The sequence below is a fragment of the Dendrobium catenatum genome, unplaced genomic scaffold (genome assembly GCF_001605985.2).
Source record: "Dendrobium catenatum unplaced genomic scaffold, ASM160598v2 fragScaff_scaffold_1417, whole genome shotgun sequence".
Lineage (NCBI taxonomy): Eukaryota > Viridiplantae > Streptophyta > Magnoliopsida > Asparagales > Orchidaceae > Dendrobium > Dendrobium catenatum.
In genome coordinates, this window is record NW_021319879.1 from 34,155 (window position 1) to 58,407 (window position 24,253).

Genomic DNA, 24,253 nt, shown 5'->3' on the forward strand with positions numbered 1-24,253 from the left:
TTTGAGTTAAACACTATTTTACCTTCATATTATAGAGTAAATATGAATATATCACGAGCTAACTAATTTATTATAAAAGAGAATCATTTTTATACAATTATGATAAAAATATGATAAAAATAATTAAAAAAGATAAGAAATCACATGAAATAAAAAAGAGCAATTTAGTTTTTAAATATTTTTAGTAATTCTATACAAAATTTGTTAAAATTTAATATACTTTAAATATAATTAATGTTAATATTTTAAAAATGAGCTTATTCAAATTTAATTTATTAGCTCATCGAATTCAGATGACGAGCCATTTATCAAATTGAGCAAAAATCAGCTCATGAGTCGACTTGACTCAATTATGCCCTCTTGATCTTCCTGATTTGTCTATATTAATGTCAAATAATTATATTGAAAATGGGTGAATGGAGAAGTTTGGCAAATTGCAAGCCAACAATTTTATGTTTTTTTTTTTAATTTTTGAAACCTTAAATGTGAATATTATTTATAAAAATTATCATTCATAATTTCACAAAGTATATAATATCTTTAAATTTCTTAAAATAAAAATGCCTCTGATTAATCCTAATATTACCCTTAACAATCCTTTTGTAGTTCACTTCAACTATGAGAATTTAAGTTAATTAGATGTTAATTAAAAAATACATTATAAATTTTAAATAATTATATTTTTAATAATTTTATCAAACTCATAGCAGTAATGTTTTATCAAATCATAAAAACTCCATTATAAATAATAATTTTAATTTACTTCTACTAAATGATATAAATTTTATTTAATATCACAACATAATATAATGTTATACAAAGGAGCACAACAGAATGTAACAGTAAAAAATGAAGCTTTTGGACCAATTTTATAATCTTATGTGTTATTTTGTGTTTAAGTAAAATAGATTATTAATTTATACATGCATTTTGAAAATAATGGAATTGTTTAGTTGAACGCAGGTTAAGGCTTCGTTTAGGACAGTTTTCTTACGGTTTTTTCAAGCAGTTTTTTACTAAAAAAGTTATTTAAAAGTAGTGAAAAAACGGCTGTCAAAAGTTGTTCCAAACAAAACTTAATTATTAAATGTTTCTTTGTGCTTCTTATGCTAAATTTCAAATATATTCTTTGGAGTAGAAATATAACATGTAGTAGGTTGGGGAGTGACAGGATAAGTCAGGCAAGGGAGATTATTTTGTAAGGACACCGGATCGTTCAAAGTCAAATCAGAACGCGCCACATCACCTGGAACACAACAATACACAGCCACGGTACATAGCAAGAAAATGATGTGGCACATTTTGATTCGCCTCCGGACAACATCTGTATCTGCATAGAATAATTTTACAAGGCAAGGAGGCAATGTGAGCTCGAGGCGAGTGACACAAGGAGATGATAAGAGAGGTAGACTAGCATGCGAGATGAGGAGGAAGATGGGTAGGCCAGCGACGAGGCGGCGCGCCGGTTTCAGGTGATTTTCAAATACAGGAAAAATAAGAGCTTAAAGAATATTTCAATCCCTCAAATTCTACATTATATTCCTTTTATTTCAAATCAAATCATCAAAATAGTTAAAATACAGAAACAATTAAGTACAATATACTTCTAATGCTTCTAAACCATAAAACCCATTAGTTAAAAAAAGGTTTTGCTTCTAACCTCTGCTCAGTAGGGGAAAAGACCAAGATTTGTTCTGCTTATGCAATGAAGAACTCTTGCTTGGTACAGAGGAAGGCATGGCTTTTGGATTGGTAAACCAGGTGGTGTAGAGGAATTGCTTATGAGGGCCATCATGGTTGCAGATTAACCGCAGCTTTTGCCTTTCCCTCATCCATCGCAGGATTATCTTCATGTGCCTTTTGCTTGTCAATCCTTTTAGGCCAACTCCCTGAGAAAGATTCAAGTTTTCAATCATCAGAAAGAAAGTAATGACTCTTTATTGAGATTATGCTTTTGCATCTTATAGATCAATTCTATTGAGAAATAAGTGAAAAATAATTCAAACATCAAGAGTAATTTAATGGTGAGAAATAAATAATTTTTGTACTGAAAAGCTGCTTTAAGAAGCAGTAAGAAAGCCGTCCCAAACGTAACCTTAGTGATTCCGATAACTATATATTTCATTATAATTTAATGGTAGGTATTACAACTTTGATTTCTCTAATTCAAATATAAGACGACGCCTATTTTATGTAGAAAAAATTATAGCAGCTGAAAATACAAAAGAAATTTCAAAATGCCCTTAATGAAATAGACCTTATGGTAAGAAGAAATGTCAGTATAGGATTTTATTACTAAAATGTACAATGATTTTTGTCATAACAATAAATAGTAGAAAATAATCAAAATGCATTTTGCATCTTTATAAAAGATCAAAATAGTTCTCAATTATATCAAAGTATTATTTCGGTCTTTCAACCCCTTAAAAAAGAACCAATTCTGATTCTTTTTTAGATACTTGAGAGATTAAAATAATCATTTAAGATAATTGGAGATCATTTTGATCTTTCATAAAGAGTCAATGGACCATCTAATTATTTTCCTCAATAAATAGGGTATCGGTTCACGCTATCATAATAATAATAGTTTTGTTATACTCTGTTTTGTCGGTTAAGTCTGGTGATTCTAAAATTTGGAAACGTTTGTGTAAGCTTAAATGGGAGATGGATTCCATTATCTTCTGGGGGCTTGGAAATGAGAACATCCTTTTTTGGCAGGATAAATGGCTTGGTAAGGACTCTATTGATTTATTACTTAATACCTTTTCTGTTGATTCTCTGAAAGTTAATTTCTTTTTTAAAGATAATGGTTGAGATGTGGACAAGCTTTCGAATTTTGTTCATAGCTGCATTATTGACAAGATTCTTTCGTTAAGTTTTAATATTAATTCTAAAGATGTGATTATGTGTGATTGCTCTAATGATGGGGCTTTTCATATTAAGCATGTGTGGCTGTCCTTTAGAAGTAAAAGGCCTTTTGAGAAGATTTATTCTAATATTTGGCACAAGAATATCCCTAAGACTATTTCTGTTTTTATGTGGAGATTGCTTCATAAATTTCTTCCTACCATTGATAATCTTATGAAAAAAGGTTTTTCATTTGCTTCTAAATGCCAATGTTGTTTCCATTCTGAAACTTTGCATCATATTTTTATCTCGGGTCCTGTGGCTGTTAAGACGTGGGTTTTCTTCGATGACCTCTTCCATTTAAACATTTTTAATGCTCATTTGCCTCTTAAGGCTTTTTTGAAGGATTGGTTTGTTGAGGAAAAAGGCAATATTAGAAATACCATCCCTGCTCTGGTTTTGTGGTACATTTGGCTGGAAAGAAGCAATGCTTTGTTTAATGATGAACCACCTTAATATTATTCACAAGGTTAAAGAGATAGTGTTAGCTATGGTGGCAGTTAATTTGATTTATGTTAAGAACTTTAAGAACTACTCTCACCTAGCTTCTTTCTTTTGGTTGAGTAAGTCGGGCAATCCTGCTGCTATTAAGGCCATTCCTTGGATTAAGCCTATGGACAATCATTTTAAGCTTAACGTCCACGGGTGTTTTGCTGATAAAACGGGTGGTTGTGGTGGCTTGATCAGGGATTCTAATGGTATTTTGGTGGTTGCTTATGCGGGTCCTATTATGAATGGCAATATGGAGTATGCTGTTTGTATGGCTATTCTTTATGGCTTCCAATTGTGCATTCCTCTTAATGTTTCGTCCTTGATTATTGAGATCCATGCCGGTATTAACATCTCCTACTTACAAAATTCTGAGGAAAGAGGCTATAATCCGAGCTTATTTTACGTTGTTAGGGATATTAAGAAACTTCAGATCTTCATTAATTCTTCTTTTAATATTATTGAATAAAAATGCTAATGCTGCGGCTACTTGGCTTGCTAATTTAGGCTGTAACCTGGATGGTTTCACCAATTATGTTTTTTCTTCTATCCCGTTTTATCTTAAAGGTGTGTTACACCTTGATCGGTTGGGTATCCCTTATGTTTCTAGGTAATTGGTTGTTTTTTGTTTGGTTGGAATTATTCTTCTGGCTTGTGTTTGTTGTGGCTGTCTCCATATGTTTCCCTTTGTGGGGATTGCTCCAAGCCGTGGCTGTTTCCAGGTTTGGTGCCTTTCATTTTTGGTTTGGGCTGGGTTTCTGGCATATGTATTTTTTGGAATTTGTTTTGCTGGAGGTTTTATTGCAGGTGATGAATTCCTCTGCTGCATTCCAGGGCCTCTCGAGTGTTTCGTGCTTCCACCATTTCTGTTTGGCTTCGTGTTTGTTGTGCTTCTTTTGTTTCTTCTTTTTTGCAGAGGATACAGGCCTTCAACAATTTTGGCAGAAAGACGGTGCGTCAAGTTTATTTAATGGTCTTTCTTTTTTGGATGCTGGCTTTTAGCATCTTTAGCATGTTCTTAGGGTCCTTGTACTTTTTTGATAGTGGAAACTATTGGCTCATAGTTTTTATTTTCAATTATTTTGTAGCTCTTTTGAGCAGTAGTGAGCTGACGGTTTCCCCTAAGGACTCTGTAACCTGTTTTTTATATTAACGCATAGGCCCCTCTGTGGGTTTTAACAAAAAAAAAGGAGAATATGTACCATAATCAGACTTCAGAAAAGGATAATTTGTCTTCCAATTAGGAACAATGGATTCACAATAATGATTGTAAGCAATGAGGAGAAACATAATTGTAAAATAGATCATAGTATCCTCTGGAATACGAGCATTAGTTGTAGAAAAATATCGTAGGGAAAACAGATTAAGGCTTAGCTTAGGGAAAAAAGTATAATGGATAAGGAAGAGAGGAGGGAAAGGGAAAGGGGAATGAATGTGATTACCTTGAAAAAGTTCATAGGGTGTGTTTAGAGTTCAAAAATTAGCAAGAATATTTCATAAAATTTATGAAGGGGGAAGGATTTATTGGAATAGAAAATAGATTAGAGGAAGGAGGATAAACAATTGATCATTGACCCTTAGGGAATGAAGGGAGGGGAGATGTATACGGAGATTAAATATTGTTGGGATTGGAATTCAGAAAGGGTTTATTGAAAGTAGCATTTAATATTTAATGAAGTTTTATCACTTGAAAACCTTTCGATGGAAGTTTGAGCTAGAGGGTTTGGTAAAAATGGAAGAGGAAAAGGCAAGGGTCGGTAAAAGATTGGTTGTCAAATCCTACAAAAATTTGCAAAATGATTCGATCATGTTTGAAATGGAAAGAAGCTTAAATGAACTTGAATTGTGATGAATATTTTTGAAAAACCAGGACAACACATAGGAAACATTATATCAAAAATTTTGTGCAAAAAAAGATTTAATTTGCCAACGTCCATTCCTACAAGATTCTAGTTCTAAAAAAAAAATCATTGCAATTCAATTTCTTTTGATATACTTTCTAATCCAAACAAGTTTGAGTTCTTTTGTGAAAGTTAGTAGGGGTTTTTTCTTCATTTTATAGTCTTGTTACAACAAAATCCAAACATTCATATTTATAAACTAACTCTTGACCTATCCTCTTCCATTTTGATCAGCCTCTCATGGACAAGCGTAGGACTAAAACATTTAATTCTACATTAAGTCCTAAGCATCACATAGATGCATATATCCCTTTCCATTTAATCCCTCTAACCACCCCCTCCATTTTCTAAGGGTCAATGGTTAACCATTCCTCCCCCTTTCACTTATCCACTTTCTACTCCAATAAATTCTTAGCTCTTCCCACTTTTCATTGAACATTCTTCTTAATTCCTAAACTCCATAGCCTTCGCACTTTTTAAAGGCATAAAAATCCATTTCCTTTTTCATTGACAACCTTCCCCTCTCTTACCCTACATGGCCCAACCTTCCCTCTTTCCTCCTACATTTTATTTAGTTCCTAATCTAAGGACTTCATTCATCATCCCTATTCCATATTACTATAAGTCATGCTTCTACTCCAGAGGATGATAAGATCTATTTGGCGATTTTGTTCCTTCTTATTACTTGAATTGCCCTTCTTAGCCTTATTATAATATGCATCTTGAATATGTTAGCAATTATTAGGTTAGTTATATTTTTACGCACTCAGATTATGATATTTATTCTCCTTATCATAGTTGAGATAGTTATCAATACTTGTCAAACTATTATACTTAATTATGTCAGTCAATAACTTTTTCAATCGACAATGGTATGTTGATATTACTTTATATCATAATGTTAAGTCCAGTGGTTCATTCTCATGCTAAGCAAACTACAATTTTTAAGGATATTTATAATGACAAATGACTTTCCAATGATGATCTTAAGCTTAATTATAAGTTTGACTTAACCATTTTTTAGCCCCACCTCCATTGGTCACTATCCTTGAAGAGCATACATCTAGAATTTAAAGTTGTCATCATTGAAGACCCTTGCTTTAGAATTTGAAATACTTTCAGAAGAAAATTTTTGTTGAACAAATAAAAAAATAAAGATCCCTACCATTTTTGCCCCTCCCCTTCCATCCTGCACCCATGTCATGTCATGCAAGACACCCCCTCCCTCAAAAATCACTCTCTCGTGGCCCTCACCCATCACTCACCCTCATTCTCCCTCACGCGCTCCCTCCCTCTCTCACACTTTTCTCATTTTCTCACTCTCCCTTGTTCTGTCATTCTCCAACGCCCAAATTGTAATATCTGTGATTCGAAATTGAGGTATTTTTTGTTAATGGTCATAAATTTTAAATTAATTAATAGTTATGAGTCTTAAAATGCTGAATGGGGTAGAAAGTAACAAGGCTTGGGGCATGAGAAATGAAAATCTAAGCTTTGGAAATTTGCTCTATGAACATCGTGGGGCTGGGGTTGGCGGTGCCCCGGCTTTGAGCTCTTGAATTTTTGGACAAAAAAATAGGTTGGAGCGTGCACCACAAGGTCGGGTTTCAGGTGAGCATATTCTCGGATCATCTAGAAGATTCTTTGGTACCGCTGTTGCGCTAGGAAAAAGAGCCCCGCGGTGCTAGGTTAAAATAGTGGAAATATAATATTTAAAATATTTGAAACCATTTGCCATTTCCCATTCCTCAGCTACCTTGCCGGGGAAGAGAAGAGAAGGGAGAGGGAGAAGAGGAAAGAGAAAGAGAGTGCGGAGATTTATAGGCTAAAGCTTGGGAATTGATCGTCGTTCCAGTTAGAGAAATTATAGAGCTCAAATAGGCTTCTGAATTATTCTCTAACTTTCATTCCAGTTATTTTATAAAAAAATATAGATTAAAAAGCATTTTTTTTTTAGGTTTTACGAAGTTTTCACTGCATAACGTTTTATATGTTGTCGTAAGCTATGTTCCGAACGTTTTGACAATATGAAATTAAATGTTCACTGGTTGATTTTTCCTACGTAAATTTTTTAGTACACGTTCCAATTGAGGGTTTTTTAGCAATTGTAATAATTATTTAAAAGTTTTAAAATGTTCATATGAATGCTCTTTTGAAATTAGAAGTGATTCTGGAAAAGTTCAGTGAGTGGACTGGTATATATGCAATGTGACTTTGTACATACATTTCATGCATATGTGAAATTCAATTGTTATTGTATTTCATTTGCATTGAGCATAATATGGCATTAGAGTTGTTCTGATATGTAGAAGAAGTGTACTCTCTATTATGTGACAAGAACCCTAAATATACTCTTCTGGCCCCGTTTATTAAAAACAAGTGCAGGAGGTTATCTCCATTGTACGTATTCTTCTGGCCCCATCTGCTATAGGTAAATATGAGAGAGATTCTGGCCCCACTAGCTATATGCAAGTGTGGGAGGTAAAGAGAGCTATAAGTGAAAGTGGAGTGATAAAAAGGCATTGAGGCATGTGCATGCTAATCATTGTATTGTATTTGTATTAATGCATTAAAGAAAATATCTGAAATGAATGTTGGTAATTCTAAACATCGGTATAAACTTTGATGAAATATGAAAGTCATATACAAGTGAATTTTTTAGGCTAAGTATTCTGTGAAGTATATGAAAATATGTGTAAGCAGGTTGCAAGTTAAAATATTAAGTATGCCGTGAAAATATGTCATTGTTTGTTATTTTAATACTTTAGAGCTATTTATTTCATTTTATTACATTATTGAAAATTTTAGTTTTTAATTTGAATATTGAGATATGTGGTGAGTTAGATAAGAAGTCTATTGGGCGATATATGCTCATTCTGTTCCTTTTATTGTTTGAAAAGATAAAAGACTTTTGAGTGGACTAGGTGTATAGCCATGATTTTGGATACAAGGTACTAATTTTGTAATCCAATTTTATTTATTTTGATGTATAGAGTTGAAAATGGATTGGGTAATATTTTAATGGCTTGATGAAAGGAAAATTTTTGATTATACTGCTTTCATATTAGAAAATTTAGTAGCTCTGGTTGATTGTTATTGATGGATGAGTTAATTAGCTGTAAGGTTAAGTAAGTTCAATCATTCTATTAGATTCTAGAGCGTCACACTAATCATTGTCGTAGTTGCTCCTTGCCCCAACTATCAATGTTAACACTCCCCACTTGCCAACCTCTGAAGCCCAACCCGCCTCCCCCCTCTTCCTCAGTTCCACCGCGCCACACCCAACTCCTTCGCCCTCCCTGTTTTGCAACTCGGCGCTCAACCCCATAGTGTTGTCGCCTGCGCCACAGCCCTAGCCGCTGCCTGACCTCTCCTAGCTCCCAATCCTGTGCATGTCTATCATTATTGCTAACTTGACTTAGCCATTAACTGCCTCTCTTCTCTCTATCACTCTCCTCCCTCCTCTTTCTCTCTCTCTCTAAATCTCCCCCTCTTTCTCTCTAATTCACTATATTTCTCTCTTCATTTTTTCTACCTCTCTCTATCTTCTTATCTCCTCTTTCTTCCTCTAAAAGAGACAAAAATAAAAAAGAACATAAAAAAACTCGATGTGTTCACCTCATCATCTCGCGTGCAAAGGTAGACACTCGTAAACATTTAAAATTCTCAAAATCTTAATTGCAACTCATTTGATGCACTGAAACTTGAAAGACACCTGTGCATACATTTCTTAAAGCAGCAATAGAAAATCGTTGGGCAATAGACAATCGTAGGCGACGTTCGTCACATGGATGGTAAACTCCATGCATGATTTTTTAGCATGCAAGGGAATTCAAATTTAAGTACTCATGTTTGTCTTTATTGATGTGGAAAAAAAATATTCCAGACTTCATAACAACAAAAATACCTATGCACGACTTTTTGGGCATGGTGATACAAAAGACCTCCAATCACAATGTCTAATGACACCAACCATATAAGCATTTTTTAGTATGGTGAGCAGGCTTATACTCTCGAAGAAGGCTTACACTCCCAAAGATGCCCCCTATATAAAGAAGATGCCAGAAACTGTCGAAATTAAATAACCCGACTTGCACAAAACTTAAAATGAATTAAATAAATGAACATTTTGGATTGTACAAGATGCAAAATTGATAAATAAAGAAAATGAACTAGTGCAAATTGCAAAACAACAATAAAAAATTCAAAATATAAGAAGTATGTGGCACCAAATGAAATGTTGAATGAACTCACAAGGAATTTGTAACAAACTTGAAAAACTCGCATGTCGACAAGGATAGATCTCCCTAACTCCAACTAATCACAAAGAATTGTAAGAACTGTGAGGCAAATGGGTGCTTGAACAGTTAAATGAATGAGCTTCCCCCTATTTATAACAAGAAAATTGATGCATAGTGGGACCTATCTGACTAAAATACAAGATACATATATATAAATTGTCCATTTTAAAAATATACTAATGATCCTAACCCATAACACTTCCAACCATATTCGCAATACACACAAGCGACCAAAATGTGAACAATGATGAACTTAAAATGCTATACTACAATAATGCTTCAACGACAGTACATTCCCATGAACAATTATCACGTCAAGACAAAACGTTCAAACATGTTGCTTGTCATGGGTGTACAAGTGCCCTAATCGACATGCACATTAATTACTAAAAAAAACTCGCACACACCTCGTAAACAAGGAGTGAGTCCCATAAGTAGCCCGTATAGCCCATGAGCGAATAGTGCATCTCATGATTGAATTTTTTTAAATGAGACAAAACAATGCACTATTGCATGTCACAAGTTGCACAATTATTTTGACAATGCGCAGGATGCGTTAAATCACCAAAAGCAATTTTATCCATGAATTCACTAAATGTATAATGCAAATATACTGATGAACGTGTAAAAATACTATACAATTGCATCAAAGATAATGCAAGAAGATAAGTGTATCACATAAGTGCATCATGCAAGAGAAGTATAAAATATACAAGTGCATTGCACGAATGCACTGTAAGAAGTATACCTTGCAAAAGCATCGAAAGACATGTGTGACACAATGAACCAATAAAATCACTAAACTCAAATATACTCCGACCAATACATTCAATTCCAAATCTTAGTGATGAGGACATCGTCAGAGATTGCGACACATGTACCATCAGGAGATGCCGGAGATCGACGACCATGATCATGATCTTTATTTTCATCAGTTTATGTAGTAGTTTATTTATTTTTTTTTTATGTTTTTCCGTTTTTACCCTTATGGGCATTTGGTCGTTATTGTAGCCCGAGGGGCATTTTAGTCTTTTATTTTTCTTTGTTATTGTGAGGCCTATTTATATGGCCCTTCTCTTGTAATAGTGATGATGAATTATTGATAATGAAAATTTTATTTTCTTGTTGATCTTTTAGTGAGTTCAGAAGGATCTCTTTGTGAGTTCCGAGATTCTCAAGATCTCTTTGTGAGTTCTTGAGAAGAGTTTCTTGGATCTCTGTGTGAGTTCCGACATCCCTACAATCTCCTTTGAGATCTTGAAGAAGAGGTGCGCGAGGTTAGGAAATTCCAATTTTTTTTACTGTTTCTTCTTGTGTCCAAACCCGAGAATCCTTCCCCCACTTCTCTCTTGCCGCCGGCCCTGTAGTCCAGCCAGAGTCTAAAGTGCAATTCATGTTTCACCGCATGTTGTATCACATCACTTAGGTATGAGAATGTTGCGTAGGTTAACATGGAAAGAATTCAAATTTGTTTTGGCTCAAAATATGTAATATTTTAACATCTTGCAAATATGTCACAAAATTCAAACTCTCTTTTCAAATTCAAAAAGAAAGCATTAATACTATACGCATGATCTCAAGTGGGTCGCTCTGCTTATAGGGCAGAATCATAAATCCCATATTTTATTTCAAGTTCGATCTTCCTTGCAATGATTGAAGCTGATGAGACTTGAACCTCATGAGAGGTGTTTGAATAGTAAGTATTAAATGGCGCACTATAAATCCTATTCTCATGAATAAACATATGACTATAAAATTCACAAAGATATTTATTTTATATTCATATCAGGCCTTTAAAATATTTTACAAGGAAAATTTATTACAAAATACAAAATCTCAAGTTCACTATTCATATGATAGCTCATAAAGTTGATATTTGAACTCAATCTTCTGATAACAACGATCAAAGTTGACAATGTTCAAATACCAAAATTAAAGAAAATGAAAATTGAAACAAAATAAAAAAAATTAAAAGAAATCAGACAGGGGCATAAAATTTCATTTCAAGGCTCATCGCTTCGTAAGGTCCCAAATGGAATAAAAACTACATTTTGAATGGATAGCTTAAGCTTTTGTTCCAAATGTATAAAGTAAGTTCCAACTGTATAAAGTAACTTGAAAGTCACTCAAATTGTTTCTGCAAGGCATGCTCCTACCTTTTAGAAAGTACTGACATAGAACACAATAGAGAAATGACTCAAAACATTGTTTTGTAATGTGATCAGTTAATATTCATGGTATCTATGTAAAGATGAAATTTTGTAATATATTTTTATGAATCTCATGATAATAAGCTATAATAAAAAGGTTTTGCAACAAGTTATTAAAAAAACACGTTTTAATTCCCGTTTTAACCTCGAATCTACATTGCATTATTTCTAGTCCTAAACATTCACGGTGCAAAACTAGTTAATAGCTTACTGTGGTCACTTTGGCACAAAAAGTCATGGCTAAAATACGATTTCATGATGAAGATCTTGCTAGGAGAAGCATTGAACTCATAGATAGGATGGTACAAAAACCAATAAGGAAAATTTGAGCAATCGTAAAAAAAAAAAATCAAACTGAACGCTTATTGTAAAACCACATCAGCTAATACTCTCCTATCAAGCATAGAATACATAATCTGCATTATTCAATATCCGAGCTCTCATTCAAATCACCTAGTAATATAGATTGCACTACACCTGGCTACACGTGGCTAATCTTTCGCTGATGGACATTTCACCAGCTGTGCATCGTAGGAATAATCCCACTGACTTGATCGTACTATTAACCAACCCCATGACATAATCAGCTCAGCGAACTAGTTCCATAAGCATAATAAATTAAGATCAATCGACAAATACAGATTTCTATCGCTTCACTAGGCTGCGACGAGGAGAGGATATATATCATTTCTCCCACTGATGCAGAAATTTCTCCCAATATCACGAATAAGGTAAGTGAAACAAGATGGAGAAAGGAGCCAGAAAGTGAAGATACCTTGAGGTGTTCCCAGGTGTCTGCGATGGTTAGCGGGCCGTGCTCCTTGACGACGTCGAAGATGGTTCGGGTGATCGTCTGAGTCTGCTCCGGCGGCGTTTTCAGCTCGATCGGCTTCATCTTCGGCTTTGGCTTCTTCGCTAGGAATCTTATCGCCGTCCCAAACATTCCCGCTGATCTGCTGAGCTCGATCGTTCAGTTCCGGAGAAGAGGCCGGAAATTTGTTAGGGGCAGGGAGTGTAATTGTAATCAAGAAGAGCTTAAGGCGTGTCAAAATTGATTAATGGGTCTCCTTCCGATCCGATCTGAAATATTAACTCATTTAATAAATGAGTCAAAAAGTGAACTTGAACCTGATCTGTTGGCAACCCGAGTGATCCGACAGAGCAATCTAATTTGATTAACAAATTTTGTTTTATTCAACTATAGAGTTCAGCTTAATTAATAAAAAATGAGAATAGCATACTAATGCAAAAGAATTTAAGTTAAAAATTGTTGCGTTCAAGAGTATTCGCGGCGGTAGAGAAATATCAGGCTTATCGTCTTAGCATTGTACGAAAATCCGGCACGGAATCAGATAAGTGAGAGGGTGTAGCATTCAAAAGAGACACCAGAGTTTTTACGTGGAAAACCCCTGAAAAGGGGGAAAAACCACGGAGCCTGGCCCAGCTTGAATGAATCCACTAGTATTTGCAGTCGATTACAAATGAGGCCCTTCCTTAGGAGAAGGCCTTAGCTTGATATACATCTTATGGAGTATATTACATGATGTAAATACAAAGAGCTACTATCGACGTATTCGCTTTGTTGGAAGGAATTCAGTCGGCGGGCGACGTAGGTCAGGAGGACCGTAGTCGACGGGCGACGTAAGTCAAGAGGACCGTAGTCGGCTGGCGACAGAGGTCGGAAAGACTGTAGTCGGCGGGCGACATAAGTTAGAAGGACCGTATTCAACGGGCGACGGATGTTTGAAAGACTGTAGTCGGCGGGCGACGTAAGTCAGGAGGACCGTAGTCGGCTGACGACGGAGGTCGGAAGGACTGTAGTCTGACGACGAAGATCAGAAGGACAGCGTCAGGTAGAAGTCCAACAGTGGAAAGAAATGCATCTTCGCATAGACGTCCAGCGAAGTCCGATAACCTTAACTTGGTACATGTTAATTTTAGTTGGATTAATCATATGTGATATATCATCAAAAAATAATCTTGATCGGGCATGAATCTCGAAGCAAACCCGAGTTGGAAACTTCTGAAATTAAAATTGGGACCATCCGAACTCCGATTTCAACAAACTTACAGTCGAACTGAACATCTTGGAAATACGAACCCAACGACACCAAATTTAACTCAATCTGAGCCCGAATAAGTCCAAATCAAGGACCTGAAGCGCTGCTGGATGGTTCGAACCACAATTTGGGTTATCAAATGGTTTTCAAACATGACGTGCTTATAGTCGAATCGAGCGCTCGACGATACAAATCCAACGAGCCCAATATCGCCGAATGCCGAATTCCATCCAACCACTCCCCATTTACCCTTGATCTCTCGCCTATTTACGAGCCATGCCATTCCAAAAATCTATAAATAGACCCCTCATTTCTATTGAAGAGAGGAGGAGAGGAAGAGGAGAAGAAGAGAGAAGAGAAGGAAGAAGCTCCTCCTCGACCACCGCTGGAGTTTAGCCGGACCACCTCCGAAGTTTCGTCGGACCATCGCTGGACCACCACTTGAGGCCCTCACCTCTACCGAATCACTACCTGTCGTCGTTGCTCTGCCGGACCACAACCTAAGGGCCTGAACTCCGTCGGACCACCACCTAAGGTTCTGACTTCCGCCGAACCACCACTTGAGGCCCTCGCCTCCTCCGAACCCCTTCTTGACATCGTTACTTCGTCAGACCACCACTTGAGGCCCTCGCCTCCACTAGACCACAACCTGATGCCGTTGCTCCACCAAGCCACCACTTGAGGCCCTCACCTCTGCCGAACCACCGCCTGACGCTGTTGCTCTGCCGGACCATCACCTAAGGCCATGAGCTCCACCAGACCACCACTTGAGGCCATGTGCTTCACCAGGCCACCACCTAAGGCTCGAACTTCCGCCGAACCACCATTTGAGGCCCTATGCTCCATCAGGACATCACCCGAGGCCCAGACTTCTGTCGGACCACCACCTGAGGCCCGAACTTCTGCCAGACCATCACTTGAGGCCCTATGCTCCATCAGAACACCAACTGAGGTCCTGACTTCTGCCAAACCACTACTAGAGGCCCTGAGCTCCACCAGGCCACCACTTGATGCCCAGAATTCTCTCAGAATACTGCCCTTCAACTACGGTCTTACAGACGCCTGTCTCATGCTGACTATTATCCTTCTGACCTCTGTCACCTACTATGGTCGTTCAAACCTCCATCACCAAACAACGTTCTTTCAGACCCCGGTCTCTTGCCGACAATGGTCCTTCCGACCTCCGTCGCCTACTATGGTCATTCTGACCTCCATCAACAGACAACAGTCTTTCAGACTCCGGTTTCCTGCCGACTACGGTCTTTCTGGCCCTTGTCTCGTGCCGACTATGGCCCTTCAAACCAAACAAACATATCTATGTTGATTATTGTAACTCCCACAATGTAATGTGCTCTATATGATGTACATTTGTGACATTAAGCTAAGGCCTTCTCCCAAGGAAGGACCTCATTTGTAATCGACTGCAAATACTAGTGAATTTATTCAAACTGGGCCAGGCCCTGTGGTTTTTCCCTCTTTTCAGGGGTTTCCACATAAAAACTCTGGTGTCTCTTATGAATGTTACATTCTCTCTCTTATCTGTTTGTGAGCTGGATCTTCGTACAACGATAAGACGTTAAACTATATATTTCCCTTCCGCCGCGAATACTCTAGGACGCAACAATATCATAATTTATATACTTAGCATATCAATTAATCATTAATTAATAATTTATTAAGATACTTAGAAATAAATAATAATATTGATTTAGTTAAGTTGCTAACTTGCTATCTTTTTCATTAATTAATTTTATTGTTAGAGCTGGTTTTTTTTATTGATATATACATCTAATATATTTGATTGAACTAATAATATAAGATATACTAAACACAAAATAATATGTTAATTAATCATCAATTAGTAATATATTAAATTAATTACCAATGATAAATTTTATTTAATCAACATAATAAATAATATTAATTTAGTTAACTTAATATCTTTTTAGTTAATTAATATTAATTATAAATTTATTGCTATGGCCTAATGCCTCTTATAGACTCACTACAATGAGTCTTAATATCTAAGAGCCTCTTATAGACTCAATTTTTTTTTTTTTGACCTTTGAACTTTATTGGAACCATCTTTATAAACCCATCAAATTGGATTTAAACTTAGTGTCAAACACGGTTTGAGCGAAGTTTAAAAATAGTTCCAATAAGAATTGAACAAAGTTTAGCCTTATTTGAAGTTTTTTTTAATAAGTTTATTTGGGATGGCTTTAGCTTCTTTTGTAAATATGGCTATAAAGATTATGAGAAAATTAACTTTTTTTGAAAGCTGTTGTGGGTAACGCACATGTAACTTCTACCCCATTTCTTCCTCTTGCTCCTTCCTCATCTTCCTTTATTCTTCTTCTTCCTCCTCCTTTCCTTCCTCATCTTCCTCTCCATTTCATCTTCTTCTTCTTCTTCTTTATTTTGTTCTTTATCATTTTGCCCTGCTTATTCTCTATTTTTCCCTTTCTTCCCTTCTTCTTCTCAACTTTTTTTCCTTCCTTTTCTCTATATTGTTCTTCTTCATCTTCTCTATTTTCTTCTTAAGATTGATGCACAAAAGACTAATGGATAAAACCAACATAAACTAATAGATTCCACAGTGAAATTTTCGCTCTTTTCCTCTCGTTCGCACGCCCAGATGGAACGAACTTCCTCATCTTCCTCGCTCTTCATTTCTTCTAAACTAATATTTAGAACATGGAGAAGAATTTTTACTAGAATTTATCGGATAAGTTGTTACATGTTGTAGTTAACAATGTTTAGGACTTGTAACATGTAATTAATGGAAATTTATTCGAAAGAAATTCTTCTCTGATTGTCAACTTAATGATATAATCAGAAAACTAAATATGAGTTCTGATGAGTTTATTGCAAAATCCTTTTTTTTTCAAGCATTTCCATACTAAAAAATAATTTCATGCATATGGATACTATCCACTAACAACATATGTAGCTAATTTCCTCTTCTCAATTGATGGTTTCTCAACAAAGAAATTTTTTACTTACTGCTATTTAAGTTTAGGATTTTGTGACAATGTGAATATTGAGTATTATTAGTTTTAAAGGCCTCTTGAAAGCTATCATTATCATCGTTGCCCATTATACAACCCCCATTTTGCGGAAGGGAGGGAGGGAGAGAAAGATGAATATGATGTAAGGCAACTGCATCATGGATGGCTTGAGTTTTCTTTTCATGCAACCGATGCAGTGCCACCCATCAAATAATAATAAGTATATAATAATTATAATGATCTATTGATTGATGAGTAGGTAGGATAATAGTTATAATAGTTCATAGATTGATGAGTAAGTTGTAGTGATCCCACAGGTCATTGAGGTGACAATGAAAGGGGAAGATGTGGAAATTTTGGAATCAATGAGACGTATGTTGGTTCCTTATCAATCAATTTGGGCGCTCTGATTAAATCAACAACATGATGATTTCCATCTCATCAAGTTATTAGCTTTTTTTTTTTATTCCCGTTAATTATGTACTAATTTGTTACTTTATTTTATATTAATAACAGATTGTATTGCATCAATAAATATGTATCTCATCTATCATTTGGAGTAAGAAATAGTATTCAACTTTTTTTCTTCTTTTATTTGTCTCTTATTTTAAAGTTATATCAAAGTGAGTTTTGGTATTTACTCAAAGCTTCATTGAACTCATCTAGGTGATTCAGTGTTTGATCTCCTGACGCAAGTTCCGCTCATGATTTTGTCTCATTTGATCTAACTCAAAGTCTTGTTGATCATGTTAGTGCATCGCTCAACTTCGCACAAATCATCGTTCGATCTTGCCCCACTGTGTAGAGCCTCACTTGAGCCTTGCAATCTCGCAATACAACTCACAAAACCTCACTATAGCCTCATGATTTCCACATTGAAGTCTCTCACGTAGGTTCTAACCTCACACCTTCCAATCCTTCCTTGCGCTTATGCAGGGAGTGTTTCAATTCTTCTTTTAACATCGTGAGTCTACTTCTTGCCATCACTTTGGTCCTTTCTAAAAACTATGATTATGATTAAATAAGGAATGGATTTTGAGAAAATATTTTTTCCCCCAACGTCACTTTCAATCATGAACCAATCATTCATGGCCATGTCACAATCATGATAGCTTATCCTTAAATCTACCTCTTATAGCTAGTGCACAAATTGAATGAGCAAAACTATTTCCAATGAGTCTAATCGATTATGATGTTCACAAGTGGGAATCGCAAAGATTATCTCACGAGTGTAGTCGTTTCTCCTTATCAAATATTGGCAATAAAAAAACAGCATGGTTATGTATTTTCTCATTAACACCGTGAAAAGTGAAATTGATCAAAATTTTATGTCTTATGTCGTGTCAAAAGAAACTGGGATATGATGCAATAAAAAATATTTATTTGAGTAATGAAAATACCTCCAAGATACTCCGAATAAAAAATACCCTTCACGATCTTTTGACAAGGTGATGTATTTGTTATTCAATATAATAATAGTCTTGATAGATATTTGGTAATAGTTTAATGTCTTTGATGAACTTGATTGAGAGTGCTTAGGAGCTGCAAACATCCTTCTTAACAACAATTTTTTAAGCAAAATTGTTGATGTTGGCTTGGCTCACCTCATTCCTTCATCAAGTGTTGGCACGACCCAATATCATATGACTGTTGTAGCTGGAACATTCTATTACATTGATCCTGAGTAACAGAAAAATGGCTTGGTGCGAACAAATTCTGATATTTATGTTCTTGGTGTCATCCTTCTTCAGCTGGTCGCTGCAAGGCTATCGATCGGGCTTGCTCATTATGTTGAAAAATCTGTTGAGATGGGAAACTTTGAACATATGCTGGATCCTAACATACCGAACTGCCGAAGGAACATGCTACGAGGCTTACTAAAATAGCCCTTAATTGTGCTGAGCTTTTGGGCAAATATGGACCTGATCTAGCTACTGTTGTGCTTCCACAACTAAATGAGTTGAGGGATTTTGCCGAGTCTACCGTTGATCATGCATGGCAAGCTTCACGTTGGAACTCGAGGAGCTCAAGGGTAAATAATTTAACTTATTAATACTCTTTATCTTGCTTCTAAATTGAGTTACAGTGAGTTGCCTATTTTTTTCATCTTCATTATTTTATATTACTAATAATAATAGTAATGATTATAATAAACAAAATTAATATTTAAATTAAATTCTATTAATTTATTATTAATTGATTAATATTAAAAAATAAGAAGAGATTTCTTACTCCTTGAGATTGAAACTCATTTCCATTTATCTAATTTCAATCCATCAAATATGATATAATAATATATAATTAAGTAAATATAGTGCTTTTTTTTTTAAAACATTTGAGGCATTAAGATAAACTCATAAATACATCACATATGCGAATTTGGAATCCAATATCTTTTGAGCTAATAGACGTATATACAGATAATTACACTAAAATAAAATAATTTGTCCTTTATAATATTTCAAATGTAATCGCATGAACATTTTATGTTTTGAATTACAAGAGGGGGCTAAGAAAAAAAATTGAAAATATCATCCAATCTTTTGCTTCAAGCGCACAAAATTCGTCTTTTCTTTATCTATATTTTAGCATTGCTTAAGAATTTTGGGGAAATCAGTTATAGAGTAGTGGTGTAAATGAATCCGAGTCTAGTTTGAGTAACCTCTGGCTTGAGATTGAACTTGATTAATTAATCAAGCTCGAGTTTATTTGGGTTGCCCATTTATTATGAAAGAGAAAAAATATTTGATACAAGCAAATAGAATAATTTAAAAGTTAAAAGAATGAGAAATTAAAAGAATATATAATTTTTAAATTCTTTTGCCAAAATTTCACTTAAAATCTTTATCTATTTTTGTTAAATTTTTTGATATTGATATACAATTTAATATCTTTGATATAACATATCATATATTATTTCTAAATCTTGTTATATATTTTTTTATTTTTTACAATTTTATTCACATTTATACTAGTATATATGTTTAAAGAGTTAGATATCATCTTTCTTACAGCTACCACACTAACAAATCGGGTAGTAAAGAGTAATTTATATCACGTGACTTTTTAAAGAGTGGTAAACAAACAAATGTTGGCAATAGTTTAAAAAGTCAAGAGTGTATTATTGTTTATTCATTTGATATTATTATTCATGCTCTTGAGTTGAGGTTTGAAAATAGGTTTTGATGAGATTTTTATGTTTTTATTTTTGTTAACTTGTGTGAAATTGAATTATTTGAAATACTTTGGTATATGTACTGTAACGCCCCATAATCAAATTTAAAAAAATTATACTTTTTTATCTTTTTTTAATTATTCCACCATAGCTTTTATAAATCATCAAAATAATAAATATATATCCATTAAAAGCAACTTACAATTGCATACCTCAAAACATTGCACTATATTCATTTTTCTAAAATCAAAATATAATAGCTAGGAGATTAGTACAACTACTTCTCTATCACAAACTTATGACTATAAAAAAAATAAGAGAAAATACAAACAAAATCAAAAGAAAATTTGAATATCTTTATTAATCTCACTCTAACCAGTTCTGAACCCTTTCATGATCTGAAATTATAAAAATTCACATAATGATCATAAAAGCTCAACAAGTAATCAAAACTCTATCACAACTTTCAATATATGATACCATAATCAATGTGTATATTCAGTTCTAGTTAATATCAATCATCACTTAATATGAGCAATTAATAAAAATCTCAAATATCAATAATAAAATCAATATAATTAATAAAGTTAAAAAAAGATTTATCAAACTATAAAAAAAAATCAATAAAGAGAAATATCATCTAATAAGTCATGTTAGTATGTTATGTTATATTTTATCAATATTAATGTCAGTATAGTTTTAGTTCTATCTATAATTTTATCTATCAATCATTTTAATGCACTATCATATAAATATTTTAATTATAAAAATCAATGTAGGACATCTAGCTTTATTATGATATTTTTATCCTTCCATGTGTTATGTCATTGTTATTCATCTATCAATCTTATATTATCTTTTATTTATTTCTATTAATAATTTATTTTCACATATGACTTTCTATAATCATTTAAGAGCACTCGTGGAACCACCTTTTGCTTAGGGGGGGCAATTGCCCCCCCTCAAAAAAAATTTTTTTTTTGTAAGAGTAAAAAAAAAAAAAATTTTATAGGAGTGTAAAAAAATTTTTTTGCCCCCCTTAAAAAACTCTTTTTGCCCCTCCTAAAAAACTCTTGTCCTAACTTGCCCTAAAATATCTATATATTTCTTCACATTTAATTTTAATATTCTTTTTTATGTTTTTCATGACAGTTTAATTACACATTTTTTTCATTATTTTTTTCCGCCTCTGTTTAAGAGTTGTTACGCTTTACCCGTTGGTGTAATTCTTTTATTTAGTTTAGGCTACAACTAGGATTATACTACTAAATTTTTATTTAAAAAAAAGCTCGCCAGTCCACCCTCCTTTGTAGAGTATTATATTTTAAGAGTCAACCTGTATTATAGTATTAACAGCTAACCTTCATTGCTTATATGTAAATGATACTTTTTCTATCCAATGTAAGTCAATATCATATATGAAATGCAATAATCATAAAATATAAGAAAATCGATCAAATTTGTCTACTATGCATATACTTCAAAAAATTATAGCTTCTAATTTAACCAACGAGTAAAGTTTGCTAAAAATCAATATTTCATAACTTTTCAAAATGTTCATATTGGCGACAAATATTATATACGAAAAGTTATGCTGTGAAAGTTTGCTAAAAATCAATATTTCATAACTTTTATGTTTTGACCAAATAAAAACGTATAAAATACAAAATATACAAAATCATTAAAATAAAAAATAAGGTAATGATTTCTTGCAATGAGATAAACAAATCACCTAGCAGGACTTCACAACCTCTAAATTCTAGGGATGTCAATTTTTGACACGACCCGGAAAAATCCGGGTTCGGGTTGAACAAATCAACCCGTTTTAAAAATCGGGTCGGGTTCGGGTTGACCCAGCAACCCGAAATTGACCCGAAAGTGACACGAAAACTCATATTTGACCCGAAAACCCGAGGTCGACCCGTTTTTTACCCAATTTTGACTCGATTTTGACCCGAAAATTGGATTTTGACCCGAAAATTAGAAATTTTAGATCAAATTCGGGTCATTCGTGTCGGGTCGGGTTGACTCGGACCCGAATCGGGTCGGGTTTGGGTCAGGAAACCTGACCGGTTTTTAAAAACGGGTCGGGTTCAGGTTGACCCGAACAGTGCCGGGTCAGTTTCGGGTTCGACCCGAACCCGACCCGCTGACCCGAATTGACACCCCTACTAAATTCTAAATTTCTTTTTCTCTAGCTCTCCTCACTTTTCTCTATAATTTCTCTCTTCCAATCTCTATTAGCCGTATTAAGAAGAGGAAAAAAGATTTAATAGATTTTGTTAAGTGATTTTAGATATTTACAATAAAATAATTATATAATTTAATTAATTTATAGTATAAAATTCAAATAAATCTTTTTTTAGCTTTAAAATTATAAAAAGCCAATTTTATTTAAAAAATCATGGTGAAATTAGTTTGTAAAATGGATACCTAACGATCCCAAAATTCCCAGTTATATCGACATGTGTTAATTTCTTAAGGATTTGAACAAGAGTCCAAAAATTACTAAAAAAATATTATAATTAAAACACAATAATATATATACTATGATGAAGATGGTTTATGATTTAGGCTTATAATGACTCCTAAAAAATTTATTTATATAAGTCAAAATATGAGTCATTACAGATACAAATGTCAAAACTAATCTTTTTTGTGAAGAGATATTACATTGCTTAGAGAGTAATCCACCTCCTTAAAGCTTATAACTTTGTAAAAGACCTATGGATCTAAAGAGCCCTAATTCATTAACTTCTCACAAGTGCATACATTTCTTCTTAATTTAATTATGATTCATGATTGATATATATTGTTAATGTAGCTACTAGCTAGTATTAGCAAACATTAACATCAAGAAGCAATATTCCTTTGTTTAGCCATTTTTTTTAGAAATACGACATTTTTAACCCATAATATCTGAGTAGTTGATGGATAAATCATTACTAAATACTCTAAACATTTATCTGTGATGCTAATCGTGTGGATCATGCCCAACCACACTGATTTATTCTAAGTACGAGACCAACATGTTGTGTGCTCTATTTTAGTAATGAAAATAGTTAATTCAATTATCAAGATGCTTGGTGATCATCTTTTGTTCATTGAAGTATTAGGATCAATCCCCTAGAAAACTCTCCATTATGCCCATTGTTTATTGCAAGCTCAATACAACTTTTTTCATAGCCTTATTTTCATTCTACAAGTTATGTACCATGATGTGCAATTCCTCAATGGCATCAACACATGCCTATATCAAACTATTATATAAGCTTTTCTCCTCCTTCATAAAGTAGTTTAGTAGGAATGGCTATTCTTAAAGAAGAAGTTGGTGAAACCAACCTCTTTCTATTTTGTCTATAAGCATCGATCTCTTACTTAATTACCTCTTCTTAAGCTGGTCAATCAATTGCATTGCCAAATAACTTCATCATAATTTATCAAGACTTGCCCCTTCACAGTGGCGGAGCCAGAAAATGTATTTAAGGGGGGCATAAATTATTATTTTTTATTTTCCTTCAAATTTTTACATCTGGACTTGGGATCAAAATAGTCAGTTTTAAAAAAAATAAAACTTTGATAGTGAATTAGTTTATTTTTTTCTTCACAAAATGATTTCCAATCATCAAATCACTTGATTATTGCTAGAATGAATTCAATATATTAACTAAATACGTAATATTAAAAATATCATTGCACAAAAATAAATCATAAAATATCTTTAAGATTGAATCAATACATGATTAAGCTAATATCAACCTAGAAAAAAAATATAAATGAATATGAAATTAAATTGAGAGTGATTTAAATGGATGATCGATCTTAAATTTCTTGATCGTGGACCGTTTATTGGTCATTTAAATGTCATATGATATCAGAATTTAGCAATTTTGGGCTTGTTGGATTCATCTCGTCTAGCCGCTCAATTCTACTATAAGCATGTCATGTTTGGAAACCTTTTGATAATCCAAATTATGGTTTAAACCTTCTAAATATGCTTTGAGTCTTTGATTTGGAGTCATTTGGGTTCGGATTGAGTCGAATTTGGTGTCGTTGTGTTCGCATTTTTGAGACGTTCAGTTCGATTGTAAGTTTGCTGAAATCTGAATTCATATGGTCTCCGGTTTAATTTTTGAAATTTCCAACTTGATTTCATCTCTATATTCTCTCTCTCTCTCTCTATATATATATATATATAT

At 33.9% G+C, this 24,253-nt stretch overlaps 1 protein-coding gene across 1 annotated transcript; it reads right to left on the reverse strand.

Annotated features, from left to right (window-relative positions):
• Window positions 1-1,495: 1,495 nt before the first annotated feature.
• Window positions 1,496-12,830, reverse strand: LOC110116120. The gene is made up of 2 exons (XM_020849593.2): window positions 12,584-12,830; window positions 1,496-1,889 (listed from the first exon to the last, which is right to left on the reverse strand). Exons 1-2 carry the CDS (start codon window positions 12,749-12,751, stop codon window positions 1,656-1,658), a joined length of 402 nt encoding a protein of 133 aa, XP_020705252.1. The 5' UTR covers window positions 12,752-12,830; the 3' UTR covers window positions 1,496-1,655.
• Between the last annotated feature and the right edge of the window lie 11,423 nt (window positions 12,831-24,253).

Excerpts from the sequence above, each read along its gene's own strand:
- LOC110116120 (XM_020849593.2), bottom strand. The coding sequence starts at position 12,751 with ATGTTTGGGACGGCGATAAGATTCCTAGCGAAGAAGCCAAAGCCGAAG. Across the intron at positions 1,890-12,583 it reads ACACCTGGGAACACCTCAAG|GGAGTTGGCCTAAAAGGATT; the intron begins GTATCTTCACTT and ends AATCTTTCTCAG.